This window comes from Rhizopus microsporus (assembly GCF_002708625.1).
Source record: "Rhizopus microsporus ATCC 52813 unplaced genomic scaffold scaffold_10, whole genome shotgun sequence".
In the NCBI taxonomy this organism is placed as follows: Eukaryota; Fungi; Mucoromycota; class Mucoromycetes; order Mucorales; family Rhizopodaceae; genus Rhizopus; species Rhizopus microsporus.
Window position 1 is genome coordinate 306,666 of NW_019671925.1, and position 25,944 is coordinate 332,609.

Sequence of the window (25,944 nt, forward strand, 5' to 3'; positions counted from 1 at the left end):
TACACCATTTCCAGAAAGAGATGTCGCGCTGACTTGTCGCTTTTTCGTATAAATTGTATTATAAAAACTGCAAAAATACGACTTTACTTTCTGAAAAGACTGTGTACATCTGCACTCTTTTGAAAAAAGCGCATAGTTCACGTCTGTTGTCTAGTCTTTTAGAATATATAAGAGAAATATGCTTTGCTAAATTAACTTTAGGTTCATTAAAGATAATTAAAATCATCCATGATATTTTAATAGAGAAAACCAATGCCTTTTGTTTGGATTCAATATATATTCATAACCAACTTTATATTCCCAATTCAATCCAGTTCAATGTCCAATAGAGGACGCGTTTGTTCTGTTATCTTGTTTTCTCTCTGTATATGTGTGCGTTGAGAAGCACATATATTTGCTTTACAGTGACCAGCTATGATGATGCTATATATATCCCAGATTTTGCCCAACAAGAAGGGAGATCTTTTGATAGGTATGAACAATGACAAACTATTTAATTGCTTATAGACACACACACACACAACCAATACCCTACAAAGCAGACAACATGTACCTTTATTTCTCATATTGGATGTCCGTCTTTTTTTTCTTTCACTTTTCTTTAAATATACCCAACTAATTAACTATTAAATTAACTATAAAACAATGGTAAAAAAAAAAAGCAAGTTAAAAAAAGAAAAAACAACTCATTACAATAGACATTTGATGTAGATGAGACTTTGAAACGCATATCCGGTAAAAAGGGAGTAAAAGCAGTAGTGATTGTTAATGCTGAGGGTGCTGCCATTCGATCCACTCTGGACCATGAATTGACAAAACAGTATGGACAGTTGATTGCTTCTTTGATTCAACAAGCAAGAACAGCAGTAAAGACGCTTGATGATCAAGTAAGTTTTATCTATTCTATAAAAAACAAAACTGCTCATGTGTCATTAGAACGACTTGACATTCTTAAGAGTGAGAACTAAAAAGCATGAAATAATGATTGCACCGGGTATATAAAGACATTTATTATTATTATTATTACATGTATATTAATAATCTTTTAAGATCAAGACTATCTATTGATCGTGATTCAAAATCCAAGTGAAGTTATTCAGCAATAGTAGTTGTAGTAGTATTATTAGCCACAAAAGATTTTACATCCTCAGCATGAAACTGACTCTCCAAATGTCTTCTTAATAAATACGTGTTTGTGAATTTGTATTGACAATCTTTGAAAGGGCATTCATATGGGTAATCTTGTTTTTTATAGTGATTGTGTCCTGTCAGCTGTTCAGCAAGTGAGGGAGATTTCGCTCTTGGAGACTTTGGTTTCTATGATATCATTGGATATGTGTTTACTTTTGATAAATACACACGCTTATACCACTTACCGGAGTGTGAGACAAGAGATGCTTTTGAAGCATTGATTGGTAAGGAAAGCCTTTGGCACATATATCACACTTGAAGCGTACATCCTGTTCATGCACAAGTGCAACATGGATTCTATAGCTTCGCTTCTATTTATGTGTCAATAGGGTACATTTTCACACTTTTACAACTTACAGATTGTAAGACAGAACTACACCCAGGCCATTCACATTGAACAGAGCAATCACCTGAATGTTTCTCTCTGATGTGCTGTTTTAGGTTATTTTGCTTGGTATACGTCTTGTTGCATATCGTACAAACTATAGGGTGGGTTTGCTTAATGTGTCTGCGTAACTCTGACCATTTTTTGAACACAGTTTCACATTGATTACAGTGATATAATACAGGATCTGTTCAATGGTTAATATATATTATTATCATCGTTCATACTTACTGATGTGTACTCTTTGTTGATGCTTTTCTAAAGCAGCCAAAGTGTCAAAAGTACTTCCACATTCACATACATGGGAATTTTTAGTATGGGAAGCTTTATGCCACCTTAATTGAAATCGTTTGGCAAACATTTGTGTACAACCTGGGAAATCACACTTTTGAATAAAATTAATATAAATTCTGTGTGTGTAAATTTAGTGTACCTTCAACAAGGGAGCTGTATGCGACTTTTCATGACGTTGAAGATGTTGTTTGGTCATAAAGGCGGCATCACAATTATCAAAAGAGCAAACAAAGTCTTTAACGTTGGCATGGCTTTTTAAATGAACTTTGAGATGCGAAGATCTAAAATATGCTTTACTGCAATCAGGGAAATGACAAACAAAGGGTCTCTATGAGATTGGTCAATACAAATAATAATAAAAATTAGGGGAGTATTTACTTCTCCTGTATGAGTTCTTTCATGTTCTTTTAGTTTACTAGGCTTCTTATAAACTTTATCACAAAGTGAACACTTGTAGTCTATTTGCCTCTTTGGCTGCATTTGTGTAAATAAAAAAAAAAAAAATGAAATTTACGCCTGTGACAGTTAAATATGCATAAATGATTTCTTTTTTTTATTATTATTATTTCTTTTCATCGTTATAAGACATTGACCTTCTTCTTTCAAATGCATTTTGAATAGATAAAGCAGTTGGCATAAAAAGAGATGGCATTGAAGTAGACAGGTTATCTGGAGGGGTTTCTTTAGTAGGAGAAGATAGAAAATTCGTAAAGGATTCAGCAATGGAAGATGTGTTGATAAAAGGGAGTGAACTATGTCTTGATTGAGGTTGTTGAGGAGTATTTACAGATTGAAATGATGTATCAGACATACGACGGCGGTGAAATGGAGCGCATGAGGATGTATGAGTAGCAAACGTATCTGTCTTTTCAAATGTTCTTCCACATCTGCAACGAAAAGGCATTTTAGAGATGTATAAAAAAGAAAAAAAAAAAAAAAAGAGACAGAGCTTAATTCTTTATAAAATTACTATAAAAGAATGCATGATCCAATCAAATGATTGTACAACTATAAGAACTGCTTTGCTGCATGGATAGAAGACGTCAGCTGTAACTTGACTGGAATCAAATGAATCATTTGGTTGTCAAGTAGAAGATAAAAGATGCCTTTTTGAATAACAAAGTTAGGACAGAGTACATCTTGAAAAATACTGTCATTCATGATCATGACTGTATCTGTGTTAATGCTGATTTGATAATCTATGCTGGCATTAAATAAGCTTCCAATCTCGTCTAGTCTTGAATGTTCATTCAGCTTGTATTCATTCACTTGTGCTTCATTGATTTGAATAAACAGTTTATGCTCTTTGTATCTTATCTCGTTTCCCATTGTTGTCAACTCTTTTATCTTTAAATCTTTTAATAAAATCAAGACTTCTTGCTCATTCAGCTTTTTTATCTGTAGTCTCTCTGTAATATGTTTAAACGCGTAGTACTGTGAGTCCCTGATGAGATTCTCTCGATGTACGTCATTTTTAATTTCAACTTGATATCCACGTAGCATTTGTATCAAATCTTGAAAGAGATCCGGGTTTTTATCAATATAAATCGTGCTTACATGCCCCTTCATCGAATACATCAACGGTCCATTAAACAGGTTGGATGACGGCGTCTTTTGAAACAAACTCCATGGTAATTTGAATATTCTACCTCCAACATTCACATATACATACTCTTCCAACATCTTTTTTAATCTCTCTAGTCCATAAAAGTATGCGTCCGTCAATAGGCTTTGATGTTCAATATCATTTGCCGGTCGAACATAATATCCTCTTAGATGCTTTACAATCAAGTCAAACGTACTTGAATCTCTGTCCAAATGAATCACTCTTGTACTTTTCTTTTTATTAAAATAATCAACAAAAAAATTGGTTGGTCCATCGTTCTTTAATGTCTTCCAACTAAGCTTGTACTCTTTACCTCCAACAATCAAAGTGAATACAGTGTGGATAGGAAAATCAAAGTCTTGTACAGGTGGTATATTAAAATCAAGACTTAGAAAATTAAAGTCATTATTGGTGCTCTCTTCTTGTCTAGGCCGTTTATTTATATGGTCACTTTCCATGATATATATAAAAAAAAAGGAATAAAGAACAGATGTTCTGGCAAATTCTATAGAAACTGTTGCCATGGTGACTATCGTTTTTAGGATAAATTTTTTTATTATCTTTTTTTCGAGCTGTTTTCTCTCTTTCTTTCTCTTTTACTCTTATTGTATAGCATCATGTCTTCTATGGATATTGACGTTCAGCCGTAAAATAAATACAACATCTCTTGCTGCACTTTTTCCTCTTGCTTTGCTCACTAATGATAAACTAGATCTCCAGAAGAAATCAAAAACTTGGCTAATGAGCAATATAAACTCGGCCACTATGATGAGGCTATTAAGCTATACAGTCAAGCCATTGGTTAGTCCTCACTTATTATTTATATACTGACGAGGACTAAATGACAATATAGATGCTTCTCCAAAAACATCCACCTACTACAATAATCGTGCCGCGGCCTACTTGATGCAAAAGAAATACAAAGAGGCTATCTCGGACTGTCGCACAGCTACAGATTTAGACCCCACTAATGCCAAGGCCTATTCAAGAGGTGGCAAATGTCACCTCAACATGGGCAATATAGAAGAGGCGACTCGTTTGCTTCAACGTGCCTACGAGTTGGATCCCAAATCGGCTCAGAGAGAATATAATGCCCTGCAGAACGTTCAGATGTATCTTACTCAAGTAAAGACATTTATGGAAAACGATCAATATCCACTTGCCCGCAACAGTCTCGATCGTGCCATCAGTTTTATCGATGCAGATCAAGTGCCTGTCAAATGGAGGGCTTTACAGGCTGAGTGTGCCCTTGGTGAAAAGAATTATTCAGAAGCAAGCCGTATCGTCAAGTAAAGCTCGATCTTTTTTAACTTTTTTCTCTGAACTAATCTTTTTTTTATTATAGTTCACTTATTCGCTTAGACTCTCAAAACCCAGATGCTTTATACCTACGAGCCCGTGTATTTTACAGTCAAGGTGATAATCAAAAGACAGCTGCTCACTGTATCGAAGCGCTTCGATGTGACCCTGACTTTGCCAAAGCTCGTTCACTTCTCAAGATGGCCAAGGCAATCGAAGCACAAAAGGAGGCAGGTAATGCAGCATTCAAAGCCAACCGACTATCAGAGGCCTACGACGCCTACACGGCTGCCCTTCAGATTGACCCTAATAACGCCCATATGAACGCTCGTCTGTACTCAAATCGTGCTGCTGTGCTGCAAAAACAGAAAAAGTTTGAAGATGCTTTGTTTGATTGTGATAAAGCCATCGAGTTGGACAACGAATTCTATAAAGCCTATAGTCGACGTGCTGCTTGTTACATGGAGACAGAGAAATACGAGGAAGCAGTAAGAGATTATCAGCGATTGGTTCAAACGGATGGATCAAATAGAGAATACCAGAATTTACTGCGCAAGGCAGAGCTCGAACTAAAGAAATCACAGCGTAAGGACTATTATAAGGTTTTGGGATTGACCAAGACTGCAACAGAAACAGAGATCAAGAAGGCCTATCGTAAGCTTGCTCTACAGTATCATCCTGATAAGAACGCAGGCGATGAGAAGGCTGAGGTTCGCTTCAAGGAAATTGGTGAGGCTTATGCCATCCTAAGTGATCCTCAAAAGAAGGCTCGATATGATTCAGGCGTCGACCTCGATGGAGCTTCTGGAGGCTTCCCAGGTGGAGGTATGGACGGTGTCGACGTCAATGATATCTTTGCTCAAATGTTTGGCGGTGGCGGTGGATTCCCAGGTGGTGGATTTGGTGGTGGATTCCACGGCGCCTCTGGTTTCCCTGGTGGAGGGTTCCCTGGTGATGGTTATCCAGGTGGTAGACGTCAACATCCTGGTGGATTTAGCTTCCATTATGGTTAATTCCCCCATCTTATCTATTCTTCTTTTCTCTTTCTTTTGTTTATCTTTTTGCATACCAAAAAGTATTGTAATTATGTTCTTTATAGATATTGTCTTACTCCTCCTTTCCATCCTCCTTCCGTCCTTACTCTCCATCCCTTCCCGTTTTTTAATCACTTCCTCTTTTGCTTCGAATAAATTTCAATGATATGCGTATCATTATCTGCATTGAATGCAATCAAAGAAAGTTGAATTAATCTTTGGGTTACATAATTGACTCTTGTGTAATTTAGGCAAATTCTCTCAGAGTATCCCATCAAGAAAACTCGTGCATAGTGATTGAGCTTTTATACAGCCAGTTGAATACATGCCTGAACTTAATGTTGAAGATAATGATATCGTCATTATTCTAAATGTATATATCCATTTGACCACCGATGCTACAGGCACTTCTTCTCCTATAGATGTACAGCTTTCCAATGAAATATTCTTTGATGTAAAATAAGAGTTTATCAAAACTACACGTCGCTGATCGAACTGACAACATAAAAGTTGAATAAATAAATAATGACATTTCTTTTTATCTGTTTCTTCTTGAAAAGAAACACCAATCAAGATGGTGAAAAGTTTTGTTGGACACCATCATAGGTAGTGGGTAAAAGCACACATCACCAGCTTCTGGAATTTGAAGAATACAGACATATTACTGAGGAATATCTTAACATATTGTATAACCACTAGAGGAAACGCCCTTTATGTACATGGCTATGCCGCAATTGTTGGCCGACACTGTATTAGTTGATGGAATCAAGCGCTTCTTTTGAGTGGTGTGGAGTCATATGGTAGATAGCCATCAATTGACGTTCATTTTGAAAATGTGTCAACTACACAAGAATCATTCATATCAAATTTATCCTCATAATATTTCAAAAAGTTTAAAATAACAAAAATAAATGTTGACAAGCCTAAGAAACTAGCACTTGGCTCGAAAACGATGAACTTGTTGGTCATTTCCAGTATAAGAATTGATGATTCAAAACTAGCACCAGAAGTAGGACCATCAACGAAGAATTTCACCCCTTCGAAAATACACGAATGTTTTTATCAACTTCATCCATTCATCTGGTAAACAAGATATTAAACAATCCTAATAGTTTAATACTTTCTGACGCATTAGTACATTTTAGACAATTACGATCTAAATTTCATCAGCGTAGTACGTATTCTCTGGCCAGATGCTACTCAAGATATAACAGCCCAGCCGTACACAATATACACACTTTTGAATAACGCCTCAAAAAATGATATTTGCTCTGTTATGAGCTCTAAAATAATGGAGCTTATTGTAAATTCAGTCTTAGAAGAAAATGGCATGTTGAAAAAAGAAGATATTAAACAATTATTACCAAAGGACATTGCAAAAAAAAAAAAAAAAAAAACTCAAGCTGTATCAGACATTCACATCTTTATAGAATTGATAGTTACACTTGTTATATAAAATTGTAATTATTATTGTGATTAGTCAGTTTATGTTACTAAGCTTTTGTTATTGATATGTAGACACTGCTTATCGACCCTTATTCAACGTAGAATACGACAGGTGAATTTATTTTTAAGCAGCCTGGGTGATAAAGTGAAGGGAATAGCTCATTGTTGTTTTTCTCCAAAGTAGCTGCAAAGAAACTCTTGAACTAGAATTAGAACAAGCTAGGTATTGTTTTTATTAGGCATTCTAATTAGAAAGGTGTAGATTTGTGTAGAAACATCTAGTATATGCATAGAAATATCTAGACTCGGACTCAAACTTTCTTTTGGTGTTTCTATGCTCTGCTGAATAATCCCTATTTCCACAGATAGAACGTATACAGACCAGCATGTTATCACTGGAATCCGGCTGATTGGGCAGAATAAATACCTCATACGCTTAAAAAATCGTCTCAGAAAGTTGTATGTGTCCTACAGTGTTTTGTACTGAATCTCAAAAATTTAATGATAAAATTCAAATTCTATTTCCGATCACTTTGAATTTAATTAGTTCCATATAAAGTAATTTTTATTGGAGATCCCTTATTATAAATTTAACAAAAATGCATGCACAGTGTATCATAAAGCATAAGTGTAATAATATATGAGCATAAGAAAAGTTGATAAAGTATGTCTAAATGAATGCTTTTGTGTCTTTTTTTGGAGATTGAAGGTTGCTATTAGTTAGGATAGGGGTATACATGGTTCTCTACATTAATTTGTTTCTATGCAGATACAGGACAGTGCTAAGATAAGAATATAAATATACACACGCTTATTTTTATTATATAATGATTACCTGTGTTTGGTGGACAACTGAACCACAAATAAGACAAAGACAATTGGCACCCGTCTGAGACGGAATTGACTCATTTTGATTGATCTTGCTGTTATTCATAAATGTCACGTTATTCGTAACCACACACATATGCTTAAAGCAAAATAAAGAAAAAAAAAGAACAAGTTTGACAAAGGAAGACAAAGAAGAAGAAGAAGAGAGACATTTAAATAATCGTGTCAATGCTATGTGTAACGCCTTATAAATTCACATGTAAAATCATTTTGAAGAATAGCAACTATGACTTTGTTTTTCCATAATAATAAAGATGTGCCCCAACACGGTCTCATCTGGTACCTATTTACTGTTGCGGTTAAACTATTTTTATCCATTTTTTTTCAGTAAAAATAGACAGGGCCCAAAGTCCGTGCTAGACTGGTCTTGCCCTTTTACAGACAGTCGCAGTTTAAGAAAGTCTAATACTTGCTATCATCGTTTTAACACTTCTGGCAATTCCGTAAGGGCCGTCCCTTGTACTCATCAATCACATGTACTCTTATTACATAGGCAATAACAATAACACTGCAGCGTTGCACTTGTTTTGACAAAAAAAACTACATCTGCCCACTTGGATCCCGAATATTCAGTGTACTATCCTCAAGGTAACTGGTGCAACCAAAAAGACAGTGGCTGGTACATAAACAACTCATATTGCTAATCGGACAATGTTTCGGTCCAGATATCAAATGTAGATATAGGGTGCTCTTTTTCAATTTGTGCATATTTGAATTGTTTAAACATGCAACATCATTTGTGATTGGAAAAAAAAAAAAGAGAGAAGCCGTTAAACGCAAGCATTCATGATCATCTTGACTTTTTCACCCTGGGAAATATACAGATAGAGATTGTCAAATTGAGCAAATATCGTGGGGATATATTTCAATGTCTATATTTTTCTGCAAAAAAGGGTTTCTCTGTGACGTATTAATGTTGTTTTTTGGTGTAATAGCCACGTTGTGGTATTTTATCACAAGTTTCATGAAAGCGTATCTGATCTATCTTGTGTGCTCTAATGAAACCAAATAGATTGCACACATGGTGTTATGAATAATACCATCTTTTCTCTTTTTTTTATTTTTTTTTATCAATGTCTATGTACAGGATTTATGTGATTAACTCAGGTCATATGTCTCATGTATTGATGAAGAGCAAATATGATCTCCCTCTTATGTCTACATTTTGCTCGCCATAAGGAAATCATGGCAAGAGCATCTTCTGGGATGCACCAAGATAACGCAATAGAAGAAGAAGCGTGTCTAGACCTGTGAAACAAGGATTTAAAAGAAGGGATTATTGATTATCACACTTTTTAATAACAAGGGCTGGATCAACAAGGTAGAGCAGAGCTTATCTTTAACGAAATAAAAGGGAAAAGGATGCGCACATGGGGTGAGGAAATAGATAAAATGGCACATGCGTCTGGTCAAACAAGGCACAAGACGGCTTAAAGTTTACACACCACTTTCGGAGATTGTCACCCGTGCTTTCTTTATACACAATGATTGATACTCTTGACATGAATAATGTATTCAAATAAGCACAGGTACGATTTTTGAATTTTGCTGTTTAAAAATATACCAAATAGAAAGGTTTATAATCAATGCTGCTGATTGCTGGGTTGTTTTTGATCTCTGTCTTCCAATTGTACAGCATAAAAAGGACACGACAAGACCCTCAGTATAGCTGTGGTAGATATACCAGAAATAAGCATCGACATACACACCTTGATTTGGCAACCTCCTATGAAAGATAAGCATCAAAGCACATACTCTTGCTTAAGTTGCTAATCTAATCAGATCTTTGCCCAATTCATTCAGATCGGGTATTGCTACTACCAACTTCTCTTATCCATACCCCAAGAGCTTCCCCCCAAAAAGTGCATTAGGGCATATCTAATTCATTGCGCTTTGTGTCTCCGTTAGCAGTACGCTTGACCTCGTTGAAACCAAAATATAATATTTAGCAGTGTAATAAAATGACGATTCTTTAGTAATTACTCTCTCAACAAAACGGGCACGTTCAAGATCTGATAGGGCTAATAAATTGGATTATATGTTCCGCTTCGTAACTCAGTTTACACATATGAACTCTCAAGTGATGACCGTCCTTAACAGACGCATTAGACAATGCTTTGTGTTGAAATGAGTTTTGTTTTATTAAGGGTTGATAGAACAAGACTGTATGTATAAGCTTTATTTAGAACGGCTAAACATAATTTATTGTCAAGCGCTTAGAATTTTTTTGACTTAAGCTGATAGCATTCGATTAGTATGTAGCAGCAGTTTCAAATACTATTTCGGGTTTCTGTAAAACGGAATTGCAATCGGAAAGGTAAACACTCATGTCAAAGATGTATATGTAGAGTCAGCTGTTTAATTTCAATAATGCACCTGTTGTAACTAAACTTATTGAATCGACAGCAAAGTAAGATTAACTATACTAGTAGTTGAAAATGTCATATAGACATAATCAAATTTAATGAAACATTTGAAAAGAACAATGTACGTATGAGTTTTACAGAAGAGATAATCTACAGCTGCTATTTATGCAAATGTTGTCATTGTGACCCAAGCTTGGATGGAAAAAATTAGTTTTGAATACCAACAGCAGTAACGAATTTAAACAATCGCGCACAGCTTTACGCATTGACGGCGTAGGTTTTTTTATATACATTGATCGAAAAATACTGACGTAGTGGAGCTGTGTTGAAAAGCTACAGTGTACAGCATATGAGACAACAAAATCTTTGAACGGTACATATATGGTCAAGATAATACATTCTGACTATAAATCATATGTTCGGATGTCGTAATTATGTCGAGAGTAAAATATTCAAAACATTTAAGCTGACTTTAGTGGCTGCCAAGAAGATAACACCACTTTTTTTTAGTATTTTTCAATTTCCTTTTAAAGTAATCGCTAAGTGGAGATGCCTACCACGTGGATTGAACACAAGCTTATTATTTTATCCACAGTTTATTTTTTTAAGTTGTCGTGGTAACCTACACTCTTTCCGGAAAGTAAATTCGCCTGAGTAAAGAACAAAATTCGGGTTGCACGAAAAGTAAATTCGTTATATTGGAAAATCAATTCGCCTGATAAGAAGAACAAAATTCGTATTGTACGAAATATGAATTCGCCATGACTAACAAATCATTTGTCTTGTTGCTAAGTATATTCTGTTGCACAAGTTTTGACATCTGTTGATTATATAAGAGCACATCCAAATGTCTATCTTTCGTTTCGTTTCTTTTTCACATTACACCAAAAATTACAGACAATGAACATTCAATTCTTATTTGAAAATGGAAAAGGTTCTGTCGTCGATGAGTATGGCAGACCTGAACCAATGGATTATATTGTTGATGAGGAGCAGTTTCGTCTTGAAACATTGGGCTCTCATACATAATATTTAGCTCAACGACCTCTGGCGATCGAAGAAGAAGAAGAGACAATGCAGATGGACAATCAGATAAAGGATAGTAATGATGTTGTAAAGGGAACATCAGCGAAACGAAATTATACACGCTATTCTGATCAGGACAAAGTGAGGTTCTTCAAGCTGATGTTTGAGAAGTGCCTGAGTGCGGCTGCTGCTGCGACACAGCTTGGGATTCATGCCCGCACAGGGCAAAAATGGGCTAAACAGTACGAGAAGGATCCTGAGAGTATCTTTGAAAAACGGAGAATGGGTGGCCGTCCACGTATTCTCTATGAGAAACACAAAAACATTATTCTCAGATGCATTGATGAGAACGCTTCCATCGTCCTAGATGAATTGATGAAGGAGCTAAAGCATATATTCATAGAATTAAAAGTATCGAAAACCACTTTATTTGATTTTGCCAAACAGCATTGCAATCTGTCTCTCAAAAAAGCTCGGCTTCAACCCGTAGGTCGTAATAGCGAAGAAAAGATTCAAGAGCGCTTGGATTGGATACGTAAATGGGAAAAAACTGACATGGATTTTACGAAAAACTGCGTCTTTCTTGACGAGTTCGCTTTCCATATTAATTTGAAACGTATTATTGCATGGTCAAAGAGAGGTACATCAGCAGTGGTTACAATTCCGAAAACATGAGCAACAACAACCATTTTAAGCGCGATTTCTGCTGAAGGTTTAATCGAATACAGCCTTAGACTTCCTCAGCCTCCATCCAATAAAAAGAGAAAACGAGGGGATAACGTTGGGCATGCGAGCAAAGGAGCAGTGATAGGACACTACGTTAGCTTCCTGAAGGCCACAATGGATGAAATGGACCAGTATCAGCACATGAAAGGTCATTACCTTGTGATGGACAATGCTCCTATCCATATATCGGAGGACATTGCAAATACATAGAACCTCGTGGCTACCACTGTGCTTACTTGCCTTCATATTCGCCTGAGCTCAACCTAATTGAGCAATTCTGGTCAGTGGTCAAAAGTAAAGTGAAACGTAATAAGTTCCTTGAGAAGGAAACGTTGATGACACGGATCAGTAAAGTATCTAATAGTTTGCGGTTAAGTGACTTTGAAGGCATTGTTAGCCATTCTTATAAATTCTTGGACAAGTGTCGTAATGGTCAAGCGCTCTGAAAGACGTTGTGACCACAAGAAAAAAGGATTCGCCAGATTCGCAAAAATGGGTGCACTGGATTGGCCAAAATAGGTGCACCAGATGCACCAAAATAGGGTGCGCCAGATGCGCCAAAATAGGTGCACCAGATTCACCAGATGCACCAAAATGGGTTTCTCTCTTTTTTCAAAATGCTTACTTGCGAAATCTGCCAGTTATCATTCACTACCTTGAATTCTCTTAAAAGTCATAAGAGAGATCAACATTCGTCAGCTGCTCATATTATACTTGAGAATGGTAAAAATAGTTTTCAAATGTTACTGTGAACTAATCTTTTGAACTTAGGTGAATCTGCAACGATTTTTAGAGAAAGTGGCAGCTCAAAATTCAAATGCTTTTGTCAAAAGTATTTTGAAACAGTCCGTGGCCTTCAACGTCACTACAATAGAAACAAATGCGCAGGTACTGACATTTCAGTTGGATTAAGTTTGTAGTATGCACTAATTTTTTTCCATAGCACCGGAAAGTTTGGATTTTTCTCAAGATCCTCTACTGTCATCAACACCATCAACTTCAAGCAATATTGTAAACAATTTGATAAATATTTTGAATGGGATCAAATAATCACTCAAAATTAATTTATTTCAGAACGATGAAACTGCTGAATCCTCCGTTGCCGATTCGTCCGTTGCTTGCTCAGAATCTATAAAACTCTTGACGGATCTCAGCTTCAGAAAATTTGAGAGCTCTTTCAAGGCAATGGATAACCAAATGAAGTGGAAGTTATGCTCAGGAAGAACTGTGGAAGACGTCCTTTATGATTACGGGATGGAACTGGAACGAGAGCAGTAAGGAATCTTCTAAACCATTATTTTATTTATTTATTTATTTATTGTATTTTGAACAGTGCTGTGCATTCATTTATCCTCGATACATCCGACTCAGAGATGAAGAAACTTTTTACTGGACAAGAATGGGATGAAATTACTCGCGAAACCGAACTAGAAACCACAACTTTGCCGGAAAGCATACTTAATTTGATACAAGAAATGAACAAGGTAACAGATCTGTTGTAGTTTTATATTACTAAATCCAAGTAATTTATTTTATTTTATAGACAAATATCAAAGAAGTCAAAAGAGTTCTCTTGAAGTATGCAGAGATAAGATACTCTGATTATCCTACCTCTGATGAGTTTCACATCGATAAAATATGCTACGCAGTTGAATCGTTGTAAGCCAATACTATCAAAAATTAAGAAAAAGTCCTTTAATTAATTTAATTGTATCAATACTTTAGAATACATTTATATGAGAGAAATCCAAATCCTCTCCTGATAAAACAACAAGAGCAATGGTACAACAGCAACGTATGGGTTCCCGTGATTGACAAATTTTTCGGTAACCTTGATGGAATCAACTGCACCAGGTATAGAAAACATTATTTTGTATTATAGCCTGCAATACCGTTTTAACAACTTTTTTTGCAGAGACAACAAGTCATCCTTTTCAAGCGGCAAACGAAAACGAGAGTCACAAGAAAGAATTGGAAGAAAAAGGATAGGATATAAACCTGATATGATAATACAAGCAGTACGTGAAGGAAATAGGCCGTTGGAATTTGGTGCGTGCGAAGCAGCATCCTTTTATGACGGTCCAACGGGAAAAAAATACAAGTATGAGTCAAGACTGAAACTCCCCAAAACTCTGAAAGATATGCTGTTCAATTTGTGTCAGCACGTTGATTGGAACACAAAAATAACAAAAGAAATTGAAGTTATAGGATATGTCCAAAGTGGTAAGCAATTTGTCATTTTTTTAATTTGTTTGTCTTATTAAGAACGGCTGTTTCTAGGTTTAGTCATTGAATTCATCATCCTCAATCATCCCAAAGGATATATCTGTTGCATGAATAGGTCAAAATCATATGAAATTGGCTCTAACATGAACAACTTTGCAAAAACATTAGAAATGCTAACCGTATCGTTGATAATGAAGGTAAGCTTTCAGGTATACTAATGTATCAGTAATCTGATCATAAACTTTTAATGCAGTTACGCCTTGAAAAAACTATGAGTTTGATGAATATTCCAACGATAAATGTCTTTGCTGTCGGATTCCAACACGCTCCTATTCCTACACTCGCATATTCTATTCCCACACCCTAAACGTTTAAATAAAATCAATTTTACTATCTGATTATTTCTATAGTTGAACTGCCTGGTTTTTCCAATCATTACACTTCGAGCTTTGTGATCTTGGTTGTTGTAATCATTCATTTCTTTATTAATTCGAATTGTACAACGCAAAATAAAATGCAGTAATATAAAAAGCTTTTTTTTTTTGATCCTTTATCTTCTTTTCGTTCGAATTTGTACGTACCTGAACAACTTGTCGTCAAATTATGAATACTGAGAACAATGGTTACGATCAAGCCGAGCCCCCTGCATGGGCCATGGAATTCTTTAACCGCTTTTCCTCCTTGGAAGCTAAGTTCGCGTCTTCCCCTTTCTTACAGGAAGACTCCAACGTGGTCGTTTGGTCTCCCAGGGCTGATTTCACTCTTTCTACAGCTCTTTTGGAACACTGCCACTTCATTAAGGAAGATTTCTTTCGTCGTCCTTATCCAGATACCGAGTGCCGGCATTTCCTATTCAAATGCCCTAAGAACACCATTCGTTCCTAAGATCTACCTGAACTCAATAAGGTTAACCTGTCAGGTCCCGTGCGTCGCTTCGACACTCAATTGCATGATATCCAGTATCGTCTCTCTGGTCTTACTCGACCTATTGACTGGTTCGCCTATCAATTGGTTCATAGTCAGTGGGATCTGTACACTACTCGTCAGCGATCTTTGGAGTTTGTCAAGGCTATTCACGAGCTTCTGTCCGATTTGGCATCGCACATCACCAAGCAACATACTTCTAACATGTTCCAGGGTATTTCTGCTTCTTGTGACTCTCCTTCCGACGAGTCTCAGAACTATCTCTTGGACCCCAAAGACATGGTGGACCACATCAAACTGGCTCAAGCAGTACAAGCCTCTGCACGCAGACGCTCCAGACCTCGACCTAATCGTGTCATCTCGCCCCAATCATCTTCAACAGCTGCATCTAATATATCCCTTGGCAGCCCGACTCCTAATGATTACACGACAGCATCTAACACCATTACTAACAACACTTCTATTATTCAGTCAAAGTATGTGCAACAACAGCGGGGTTTTCAATCTCGCCTCAACATCACCAAGAGGAAATAAGCATCGTGGGGGGATGTTTATCTCTTTCTGTGCCTTCTTGGTCTCGGTCCCTACAGCAGCCCATACACCCATGGCTCCCAAGCGTCCTCCATCATGGCTTCCAACTTCATTTTCCTCTCCTCATCCTCTGCAAGCAATCCATCCATTACCAACACCAACCACTCAACTTCCAACAACGACAACCCAAATCATCGACAGCGAGATATCATCTCTGCTCAGTGAGCAAGTCATCGAACCGGTGCCTCCTCTTTCCCAAGGCTTCCTTTACAACTTATTCGTGATTCCAAAGAAAAATGGGGTCTTCGTCCCGTTCTCAACCTGCGACAACTCAATTATTACCTGCCCGTGCGCCACTTCAAGATGGAGACATTGCAAACGATCACCAACTTGTTACAACCAGGCGACTATCTCACATCAATCGACTTAAAGGACGCCTTCCATCATATTCCTGTACATCCTTCCTCCCGCAAGTGCCTCTGTTTCCGATGACGCTCACAACTGTTCCAGTGCCGCGTCCTCCCGTTCGGCCTCAGCCTGTCTCCTTGGGTTTTCACCAAGGCAACCAAACCTTTGCTACAATGGGCGAGACGCAAAGGAATATGCTTAACAGCTTATCTCGACGATTTCCTGATAATGGCTTCCTCCAAGGAACAAGCACTGGCTCAGATAACACAGGCACTTTGAGAATCTTTCAATGCTTATTAGATCTAAAATAAAAAATGAACTAGAGGTATTTATTTATCTTTATTTAATTATTAACGACTTGTCTGCTGTAATTCTTTCGCAATGCGTCTAACATTAGGATCATAGTGGTTCTAGTTCTTTTATTAGCCTTTTTATAACTCTTGTCTTTTTCTTTTTCTTTTTTACCTGATAAAGGAAGAGTTCATATAAACTGGTTCCAAATGGGTTACAGAGCTCAGGATCATTCAACAATGGTGCGTAGATACCATTTGACGCTCTGTCTTCAGATTGTAATAAAGCGTCTAAACGGTGATCTTTCTATAATGGAGATACAAATGTTTGTTATATTGTCATTGTATATAAAAAAGTATTGAATTACCTGCACAAGCTTATGTATCAGGTGAAGACATTGCAGCACTGTCTTGGTTGGCATATTCAATGCCACTAATGCAAATCGCTTGATAAATGCTCCTAATCTGTCAATCGGAATTTGTCTCTTCTTTAAAAACATCAACTCGAGTCCTTTCACAATCATTTCGCTCTCTGTCATGTCTTGACTTTCAGGCTTTTCCTCGATAGCTGTGTGGTAAGTTGCTTTAAATAAAATATTGTATATCTCTGTGTAAAATTCTTTCAAATCATATGTAACCATTTCTCCTTGTCCAGATAGCAATTCAAATGCAGTAATGATACACAATAGCCTTTTTCTTGTTCCTGAGCTTGTACGTGAAATAGCATTGGTATCTTCAAATGATCGCATAACATCGCGAAGTGCATTCAGTAAATCATCAAACATGTCTACATTAATCAAATGTGCAAACATAGAAAGGCCTTCCAAAACAGCAGGTAAAAGAGGTGAAGTCACTTGCTTTTTCAATATTCTGAAATAAAAGGCGAATATTAATTTCAGTGTCTCTGAATGCTACCAAAAGAAAAAAAAAGTGATGAGCTATAGAAACATAAACAGGCTGTATGACCTACGTTCTTTTCTTTTTCTTCTTTACTGACAACTGCTTCAGCTTCTCTAAACTCCTTTTCAATTTCCTTTGTTTCTTTTAATGCTTTCTTTGCCTTTTTCGTCAAGAATGGTTTGTCTTTGTTCTTTCTCTTTTTGCCTACAACCTCGTCATCATTCTTTTTACTTGCTTCAGGAACCATCTCGTCCTTTAATCGAAGATGTAAAAACAAATTGATGGCATTTTCTGACACGATATAACTCTTGGATTTCACCATACGAGTGACCATTTTGACAGCATCAAGTGAATACTTGCCTGATTCGTCATTTTCAAACACTTCAATCAATGCCTTTCGACACAGTTCAGCTCCTTCATTCCACTGAACAGTGCTCATGCGAGTCACGAGAGAAACCATGATTTCTAGACGAAAGTTAAAGTGGGTCTTGCTGACCAATAGTTCACATAGACATTTAGTCGCCACCAATGATAAGGCTGGGTCTTCCTCTGCCTTCTTCTTGCTCGTCAGTACTGTCAAATCCTTGAGGTATTGTTCATAATTCATAAGCAAAGACTTTTCGTATTCTCTCAACTTTTTAACATCTTTTGACACTTTTTGTTCTTCTTCGGCTTCTGTCAATGGACGAATACGATATCCAGGTATAATATCTTTATAAATTGCTAGTTGAGTAAGTAAGGCCAATTTTCTCACAATTGGGTTGTCATCTCGATAGATAGAACGCAGTGTTTTTAATTCTCCAATATGTTCTTCAGGATCTTCTTGAAGATTGGTTGCAATGGTTGCTAACTCTTCTTTCTTGTTGATCAAGTGTTGTTTTTTGCTTACTTTAACCTCTTCTTCTTCTTCTTCTTCTTCTTTCTCTTCCTCCACATGATCTTCTTCTTGATCACTTTCAACCTCTTCCATTTCCTCATCCTCATCTTTCTCTTCAGCTTCTTCTTTCTCAGCTTGAATGATTTTACCACCAGGTAACTTAATAGGCAGCTTTGTACTCTTTGCACGTCCTGCCCATTCATCTGCGATCTTTCTAGGCTTTGTCTCATAATCCATCTCTTCATCTGAGTCATGTTTGGTTGCAGCCTTTTTCTTTTTGCTGCCCAAATCCAGCATTTCACTCATCTTTTCTTCACTCATGTCTTCCAATTCCTGTTCGACATCTGACACCTGTTCGTTATCTGAATTTGGCTCTTCAAAATTATCCAGTTCTTCATCAGAATCTGGTTCTTCAAAGTTATCCAAGGATTCTTCATCAGATGATTCAAGTCCTGATTGCTGCTGCTTTACAGCTGGTTTTTTGACAGGTGCTTTTGGTTTCTTGACTGTGTTTCTGTTTTGATCTATTTAGTCAATGTCAAGATCGCTCCCTTTTTATATATACCTTGTTAGCTCTTTTGCATCTAAACTTGTCAAAAATGACGTAAACCCTTTATTTTCTGCAAAGAATTCAAGATCTTCGTCAGAGATCTCATAATCGTCTTTTTCAGGCACTGCAACAAATTCCTTTACTTTATCCTAATAATATAAATTCAGTATTGTAATAACACTTATTATTTTGATTAATTACTTTTGACTTCTTTTTTCCATTTGTTTGTTTTGGTTTTTTAGCAGTTTTTGCTGGTTTACTGTTTCCCTTCTTTGCTGGCATGTCAAAGTTTAAAAAAAGACTTTTTGCTTTTCTCTCTTTTTTTTATTCAAATCGACCAATAAAAATTTATTTTCAGTTAAAAAGTCACAGGAGCATTTTGTTTTTTTCCCTTGAAGCGAGCATTAGGACAGACAAACGAACTTCACCATCAGGACTGCTTCTGTGACTGTTGATGATTAACAAAAAAGGTAATCCATTTTGTGCTTTTGGGAGTTTACAAGAGTGGGGTAGGCTTGGGGGGAAAGTGCTTTTTTTTTTCTCATTTTTTTTTTTTTTCGATGCTTACTATTGCGAAACAAAATATTATTTTACTTGATGATGAATATTCAAATTACCGAGAACTTATAGAGAATGTACAACGACGACTACGAAAGGATATCGAACTACTAGGATTTGAAGATGACACTGATATGTCAGACGCAATTGATTTTGTTGATGATAAAGGTAATCATATCATCATTATTGCATCAAAATGTGTATAACAACCTATAAATAGTGACAATATTTCGATTCTTGAAGGACACAGACTTTTCAATAGAGGAGACTATAGCGAGATTACTGGATACAATACAATGGAGAGCAGAAAATAGGATTGGTCGTATGACGTATACTTCAGTAGTTCCAGAATTTTTTGAAAACGGATTCGTCTTTTTCCATAAACAGGACTTGATCGGTCGACCTGTAGCGGTTGTTCAGATGCGTCATTTTCCGAAATTTGTAGACAAGACAAAGAGTATGTCAGATCTTATGCAGCCATTTGCTTGCTTAGTGCTAGAAATTGCAAGACAGATTACAAGGGATAGAACAAGAGAAAATGAAAAGAATGGATCAGTACCGACATTAGTATCACAGATATCGATCATTATTGACATTGCTAAAGCTCCTTTCGTGCCAGTGGATACAGGCCTGGTACAAGTAATAAAGAATATTACAAATGCCCGATTTCCAGGATTTATAGGGTCAGTCTATGTTGTTAACTTTGGCTGGATGTATCAAGGCATTTGGCAGGTTGTGAAGCTTGTATTGAGTGAAAATGCCAAAGCGAGAGTCAACTTTGTTTCAAATCAGGAATTAAAAGAAATTGTAGACGAAAGAAATCTCCTGCGAGGTAATATGCATATATAGACATCGTAAGATCTATAGTATTCACATTATTCATAGTCTTGGGAGGAAATGATGACTATATCTGGAGTCTAGCAACCGACAAAACACTCGAATCATACGCTACAGAAAACCGATTCAAGACATACCAGGTTACTAACCGCCTATCGCGAAGTACGTCGCTTTCATCGACCGATAGCAGTATGTTCTTTGATGCACCGGAATATTTACAGATATACCAACCCTCACCATTCATCAACTCAACCATTGCATCAGTGCCATCAAGCATATACGCTACACCTGGATCACTTACACCTATTGATTCATACAATAGACAGCTACAAACCGTGCGTACATCAGAGCCGAGATACTTTTTGAACAGCTTCCACATGGGCGACAATACCTTTCTATCATCCTTTTTTAATCCTAATTCCAGAATACCAGCTAATAATACATTTAATGATGAACTCGTAGGCAGGCTCAACCAATTACTGCTAGAGCAAGATGGCTTACTGGACGATTCAGAGTTACATGATATCAGGACAATACATTTCCCTCACATGCTGCCAAATGATCACCCTCAGAGCATGTATGTTGCATCACCATTAAGACACCAAATGATACGAGCTGAACAAAGACTGATTCGATTGACACGAAAACTATTCAGGTTATCATTTGCATACAAAGGCGCTATTTATTGGTTGATGTTGTATATATTCTTACGAGGACCCTTTGAACATACCTTAAAAAAGTCATTATCAAAATTATTTATAAATCAACAACAGCAGCAATTGACCTATGCAACCATTGGAATTACTGCTACAGTGGCTGCTGCACTAAGCGCCACTTTTTCAAGTTCACTAGATCAACATAGTCAGAATAAACGTCTTGATCGATGACCTGCGTGACGTTTCACGATATTTGTTTATTTATGCATAGCTTTTTTTCTCTCTCCTTTTTCTGATATCTTTTTCTTTCCGTTTCTTTATAAAAAAAAAAAGAAAAAGATGGATATAGCAGTTGATATCGCTTGCCTTTGTAGGATACGCGTATTGTTAGTACCAGTGTTTCCTATTAAAAGATCCACTTTTAAAAAATATGTTCAGCTAATTCAATCGTTGCACACGATACGACTTGGAGATGTTACTCCCAACTTGAACGGTATGTTTGCATATTAATCAAGTCTTGATAAATAACCTATCCACTCCTTAAAAAGATACGTTCAACAGTCAAGTGTTCCCAGAAGGTCAGCTTCATTTTGAATTTCTTACACATGTCGCCAATGATCATGTTGAATTACAAGACTTTCAACCTTACCGTCGTCTGTTCGGAGTACATAAACAAAAATGCAGAGACATAGAAAAAAGCATACATTAATACGTATTCCTTACAGGTCATTGGTATTATGGATTGTCAAGAGTGGAAAGATCTAAGTGAAGGGTACGATCAATTCATGAAAATGGCGCAGACGATAGCTGCGCCCGTAACGAGGTGTTTCGCATTTGATCCTATAGAAAATCAAGCAGATAATGCCAAGGGACTGATTATGATACCCAATGTGGGTAACATGGTATTCTATATGAGCACCATGATGAACGACTTTGCTAATGAAGTACTTGCTGAATTCTCAGTCATCGTAAGAGAGGGGTCACAAAAGAAATAACAGAGTATATAAAACATTGATTTTTGTAGGCAAATCGTGTCCAAACCCTTGAAATCATCGAAACGCCTGCGTTTAGTCAACCATCTGCTCGCTCAAAGTATTTGCAGCGTCGACATTCTGTTTCGATGACAGAAGATTTACGGAAAAAGACGCCTGGACGGATCAGAAAACTGCTTGCGGACTTTTACTTGCTTGCCGGTCAATTACCTGATGCAATTCATCAGTAGGTGATGACGAAGGAGTCTATTTATGTATATTCATATCCGTTTATAGTTTTGAACAAGCCATTGATATGGCAAAAGTGACAGATGATTACCTATGGCTTGCCAGTGCCGCTGAAGGTCGCGTTTGTGCGACAATACTACTCGAATATGTTCAAATGGATGCCGGTGTAAGTTTCATCATCATTCAAAAGAAAAAGTAACTGAGAGACAGTAGCATATAACATCAAGGGCATACTACGAATCAGAGGAACAGAATCGTGATGATGTGTCGACTATTACCTTTGTTTCTGAACAGTATCGAGTGGCTATAACAAATTATGCTCATATACGACTCTCAGCGGGATTACCAAGTCTAGTATATGCAGAATGCTGTTTACGTATAGCAAGGTTTCTTGCTACTTGCTATCTCAATCTTGGTTGGAACGAACAGACATTGTCGCTACTCATTCAACAAAAATTATGGAACACGGATCCCACTGAGGTCTGGAAAAGATGGCCGTCAGTTGTAGGAGGTGTTTCTAGGTACAGCATTGGTCAGTGGATTACAAAGGCTTGGGAAGCCAATATCAGTGAAATGGCACAATTAGACCAAGTAAAGTCTTAAAAACAGATATCCATCACAAAATCTCCCCCTCTTATCGAATACCTGTTTTTAGATTCATATCACCATGTCGATGGCAACCCTTCACAAATGTATTGGGTATCAGCGAAAAGCAGCATGGTTAATGTATGATAGCGTTAGTCGTATGATACCTTTCATTATGCAGCATCGAAGAACACGCTTGCTTAAAGGAGGCATCATGCATGACACGGGCATCATGAATGTGTTAAAGCAGATCTGTGAGACATATGGCGTAGGTGAGGCATTACAGGAAGGTGAAAAGCCGCCCTCTAGTAGCAGTGTACGAGGAAGAACATCGGTATTTAAAGACCAATTAGTCTGCGGCTGGCCGCAGCTTCAGGTCAATATCTTGAAACAATGCATCAACATGTCTGAGATCTTGCTCGACAGTCAATCTCAAATGTACTATACAGCCATTTTACTGAAAAATCTTTATCAGCACATTTCAAAACCTGATCAGATTCGACTTGCAACAAGTATTCAGACTATGGTTACGAGTACAACCAAAAAGAAGGCATCGTCTGATATCATGATTAGTTACTGGGGCGTGAATATTGTCTCGAGCATAGAACCCAAGAAGCCTATTGCAAGAAGAGCCCTTCATACTCATATCATACAGCATGATGCTTTTAATCAACAAGCAAGAGAGCGTGAGCGTGATTTTGCGGATCCATTTATATACAATCCATTTACTCACAAAAAAACTATAGAGGTATGTCTTGCAAAAAAAGATGCATTATGCTGATGCTTGATTAGCATAAAGTGAACTTGATAAAAAATGAGCTGTGTGAATTTAAAGTTGTGTTGGTTAATCCCTTTGGGTTTGACTTGGAACTTAGAAGCATCGTTCTAAGGTACTTTTAACTGTGTATTACTATTTGATACAGTCGCTTAGACTAACTATTATAGTACATCAGGAGTTGCCTTTCAGGGTATTCCTAGTGCCATCAGCATACCAGCAAATACATCAACCAGTATGGTTTTGGCTGGCATACCTGAAGAAACAGGTACACTGATTGTTAGAGGCTGCAAGGTTCAAATCGTAGGGTTTCTGGAGCAAGAATTTTTGGTTGAATTAGGGAACACTGCTTTTAGCAATGCTGGCATTATAAAGATCAAAAGATGGTAATGTTTAAAGACAAAGGCATAATGTTATCACTCATTCTTTCTTATTTGTCAATCTAGTGGTCTTGATGCAGTCAAATGTATAAGAACAAGAGGTAATTATAAAAAAGAATACATGCCAACGGTACTCATGGAGAAGAGGTACATCAGAGTTATCTGGAGAATCTGAGCAGCATATCTTCCATACCTTCACAGTTGTTGATGAACAGCCACTTTTAAAAATTAAGAATACGTCTTTGCTTCATAACGCAATGATGCTCTATGAAGGAGAAATGTAAATACGAAGTAGAGGCTTGGCTCTACATATATACTGATAAAAGCTTTTTATATAGGACCCATTTAACTATAGAAGTTGAAAATATAGGCAACACACCAGTAAATTACATTAAACTATCATTTACAGAATCATCAACCATTCAGCCTTTACCTTATAACCATGAATTATCACCTGAAGAACAATACGAAAACGAACTTCATACAAAAGGAACACATGTCTTTTCATGGGAGCATAATTCTGCTAAAGAATCATTTAATCCAAATGAAGAGGTACTACTACTTCCTGGTGAAGCTAAGACAGTTATGATAAAAATATATGGTAAAAAAGATTGGTAAGAAAAAAGGACACAGTGATATGAAATGTATAGATCTAATATACTTTAGTTGTGGAGGAAGTATTCAAATAGATTATGGATACATACAAAAGGATACAGTTGATACAAATGTTAACTTTATATACACCCGTCACCTTTATCTAAACATATTATTAACAGTTTATCAACATTTGGAACCGTCCAACTGGGATATATTATCTCTCCGGCATATAGCTAATTTATATGACGATGACTCGGCCGGAGAGGAAAATGGAATAAAAAAGATAGAGGAATCGATGAAATTTGTGCAGCTGATTACCAATGCTGAAGTTAAAGACAAGGCTCGAAATGACCATTGTCTGGTAGCGATTGATGTTAAGAATGTTTGGACGACGCCCTTCAGTGTGTCATTTGTTATCAGCGGCGATGACGATAACAATAACGTGTCCAATATATCGATTCAACCTGGGCATACTAAAAGGTAAAAAAAGTCATTGAAATATTCCAAACTTGAATCAAATATAACAAATTATAGAATTTTACTTCCTTTCAAGCGACTGTTCTTATCCGAAGAAGCCTGTTCTCGACCAATACCATCAGTGGACCCTAACAAACAATTTATAAAGAGCAAAATATCAGAAGAGGAACTATATACATGTCAACAGATATTTTGGTATAGGGAAGAGCTTTTGAGCCGTATAAAATGTGCCTGGACCTGTCATGTTACAGGGAGAACGGGTATTCTTAATATCCGACCGTGTATAGGACTTGGCCTGAACCAACTGGCTGTGCTCAAGAAAGAGAATATAGAGTTTATCATAAATGTTAAAGGCGATGCTACGCAAAGGAAAAGTCGATGCTTATTCGACTGTAAATGCAACAATCCTATAGAGATGAGTATCACTATTCATAATAGACTAAGTAAGTTGAATCATTTACAGGATAACAAATGTAAATAAATAGTATAGGGTATCCCATTAAACTTATCTTGCGGATTCAACCGGTACAGAGATTTAGTGATAGTACAAAAGGGTATCATTTATCAGATGATATACTGATAGAAGGAACACAGCAGATCCTTTTGCCAGAGGTAAGGCAAAAAGAATGCTTGAGGACTGCCTTATTGATTCTTTACAGATACCTGCTCATGGAGGACAAGTGACACATATATTTCCAATCTATTTCTTATCAAGCGGGAAATTTGAAATTCTTTACCATGCAGAAGATGTACGTACCAGAAAGATCTATTATGACAGTGAATGGGCCATATTTAATGCAATAGAGTCTCCTTAATGTCAAAGACTACGCTCGTCTTTGATTGGCTGCCCTTTCCTTGACGACCGTCACGAAAAGCTTATTAATGCTTTGAA

At 36.9% G+C, this 25,944-nt stretch overlaps 9 protein-coding genes across 9 annotated transcripts; 5 read left to right on the forward strand and 4 right to left on the reverse strand.

The window, feature by feature from the left end:
* Nucleotides 1-645: 645 nt before the first annotated feature.
* On the forward strand, nt 646-1,106 carry RHIMIDRAFT_244131 (dynein light chain roadblock-type 1; the record flags this gene model as incomplete). The annotated part of the gene is made up of 4 exons (XM_023610026.1): nt 646-648; nt 699-887; nt 937-994; nt 1,051-1,106. The coding sequence occupies 4 exons, from the start codon at nt 646-648 to the stop codon at nt 1,104-1,106; spliced, it is 306 nt and encodes a 101-aa protein (XP_023465352.1).
* RHIMIDRAFT_238308 (uncharacterized protein) lies at nt 1,093-2,350 on the reverse strand (the record flags this gene model as incomplete). The annotated part of the gene is made up of 6 exons (XM_023608935.1): nt 1,093-1,317; nt 1,377-1,502; nt 1,549-1,763; nt 1,808-1,961; nt 2,010-2,198; nt 2,249-2,350. 6 exons carry the CDS (start codon nt 2,348-2,350, stop codon nt 1,093-1,095), a joined length of 1,011 nt encoding a protein of 336 aa, XP_023465353.1.
* A 35-nt stretch (nt 2,351-2,385) lies between these two features.
* RHIMIDRAFT_255699 (uncharacterized protein) lies at nt 2,386-2,808 on the reverse strand. The gene has a single exon (XM_023611187.1). It carries the CDS (start codon nt 2,772-2,774, stop codon nt 2,433-2,435), a length of 342 nt encoding a protein of 113 aa, XP_023465354.1. The 5' UTR covers nt 2,775-2,808; the 3' UTR covers nt 2,386-2,432.
* Nucleotides 2,809-2,811: 3 nt separating this feature from the next.
* RHIMIDRAFT_255700 (uncharacterized protein) lies at nt 2,812-3,934 on the reverse strand (the record flags this gene model as incomplete). Its single annotated transcript, XM_023611188.1, has 1 exon — nt 2,812-3,934. One exon carries the CDS (start codon nt 3,932-3,934, stop codon nt 2,879-2,881), a length of 1,056 nt encoding a protein of 351 aa, XP_023465355.1. The 3' UTR covers nt 2,812-2,878.
* Nucleotides 3,935-12,799: 8,865 nt separating this feature from the next.
* RHIMIDRAFT_17049 (uncharacterized protein) lies at nt 12,800-13,345 on the forward strand. Its single transcript, XM_023605762.1, has 3 exons — nt 12,800-12,984; nt 13,033-13,272; nt 13,336-13,345. Exons 1-2 carry the CDS (start codon nt 12,846-12,848, stop codon nt 13,179-13,181), a joined length of 288 nt encoding a protein of 95 aa, XP_023465356.1. The 5' UTR covers nt 12,800-12,845; the 3' UTR covers nt 13,182-13,272; nt 13,336-13,345.
* RHIMIDRAFT_17055 (uncharacterized protein) lies at nt 13,275-14,064 on the forward strand. Its single transcript, XM_023605763.1, has 3 exons — nt 13,275-13,535; nt 13,595-13,745; nt 13,805-14,064. The coding sequence occupies exons 1-3, from the start codon at nt 13,447-13,449 to the stop codon at nt 13,922-13,924; spliced, it is 360 nt and encodes a 119-aa protein (XP_023465357.1). The 5' UTR covers nt 13,275-13,446; the 3' UTR covers nt 13,925-14,064.
* A 2,636-nt stretch (nt 14,065-16,700) lies between these two features.
* RHIMIDRAFT_203580 (nucleolar complex-associated protein 3) lies at nt 16,701-18,714 on the reverse strand (the record flags this gene model as incomplete). Its single annotated transcript, XM_023606698.1, has 4 exons — nt 16,701-16,760; nt 16,816-16,947; nt 17,009-17,551; nt 17,611-18,714. The coding sequence occupies 4 exons, from the start codon at nt 18,712-18,714 to the stop codon at nt 16,701-16,703; spliced, it is 1,839 nt and encodes a 612-aa protein (XP_023465358.1).
* Nucleotides 18,715-19,529: 815 nt separating this feature from the next.
* On the forward strand, nt 19,530-20,464 carry RHIMIDRAFT_17070 (CRAL/TRIO domain-containing protein). The gene has a single exon (XM_023605764.1). It carries the CDS (start codon nt 19,850-19,852, stop codon nt 20,372-20,374), a length of 525 nt encoding a protein of 174 aa, XP_023465359.1. The 5' UTR covers nt 19,530-19,849; the 3' UTR covers nt 20,375-20,464.
* Nucleotides 20,465-21,357: 893 nt separating this feature from the next.
* On the forward strand, nt 21,358-25,867 carry RHIMIDRAFT_238318 (Trs120-domain-containing protein; the record flags this gene model as incomplete). The annotated part of the gene is made up of 17 exons (XM_023608936.1): nt 21,358-21,511; nt 21,567-21,682; nt 21,744-21,986; nt 22,043-22,236; nt 22,287-22,404; nt 22,452-22,829; nt 22,894-23,571; nt 23,616-23,713; nt 23,769-23,984; nt 24,045-24,079; nt 24,135-24,258; nt 24,317-24,592; nt 24,645-25,055; nt 25,110-25,270; nt 25,340-25,495; nt 25,543-25,664; nt 25,712-25,867. The coding sequence occupies 17 exons, from the start codon at nt 21,358-21,360 to the stop codon at nt 25,865-25,867; spliced, it is 3,636 nt and encodes a 1,211-aa protein (XP_023465360.1).
* Between the last annotated feature and the right edge of the window lie 77 nt (nt 25,868-25,944).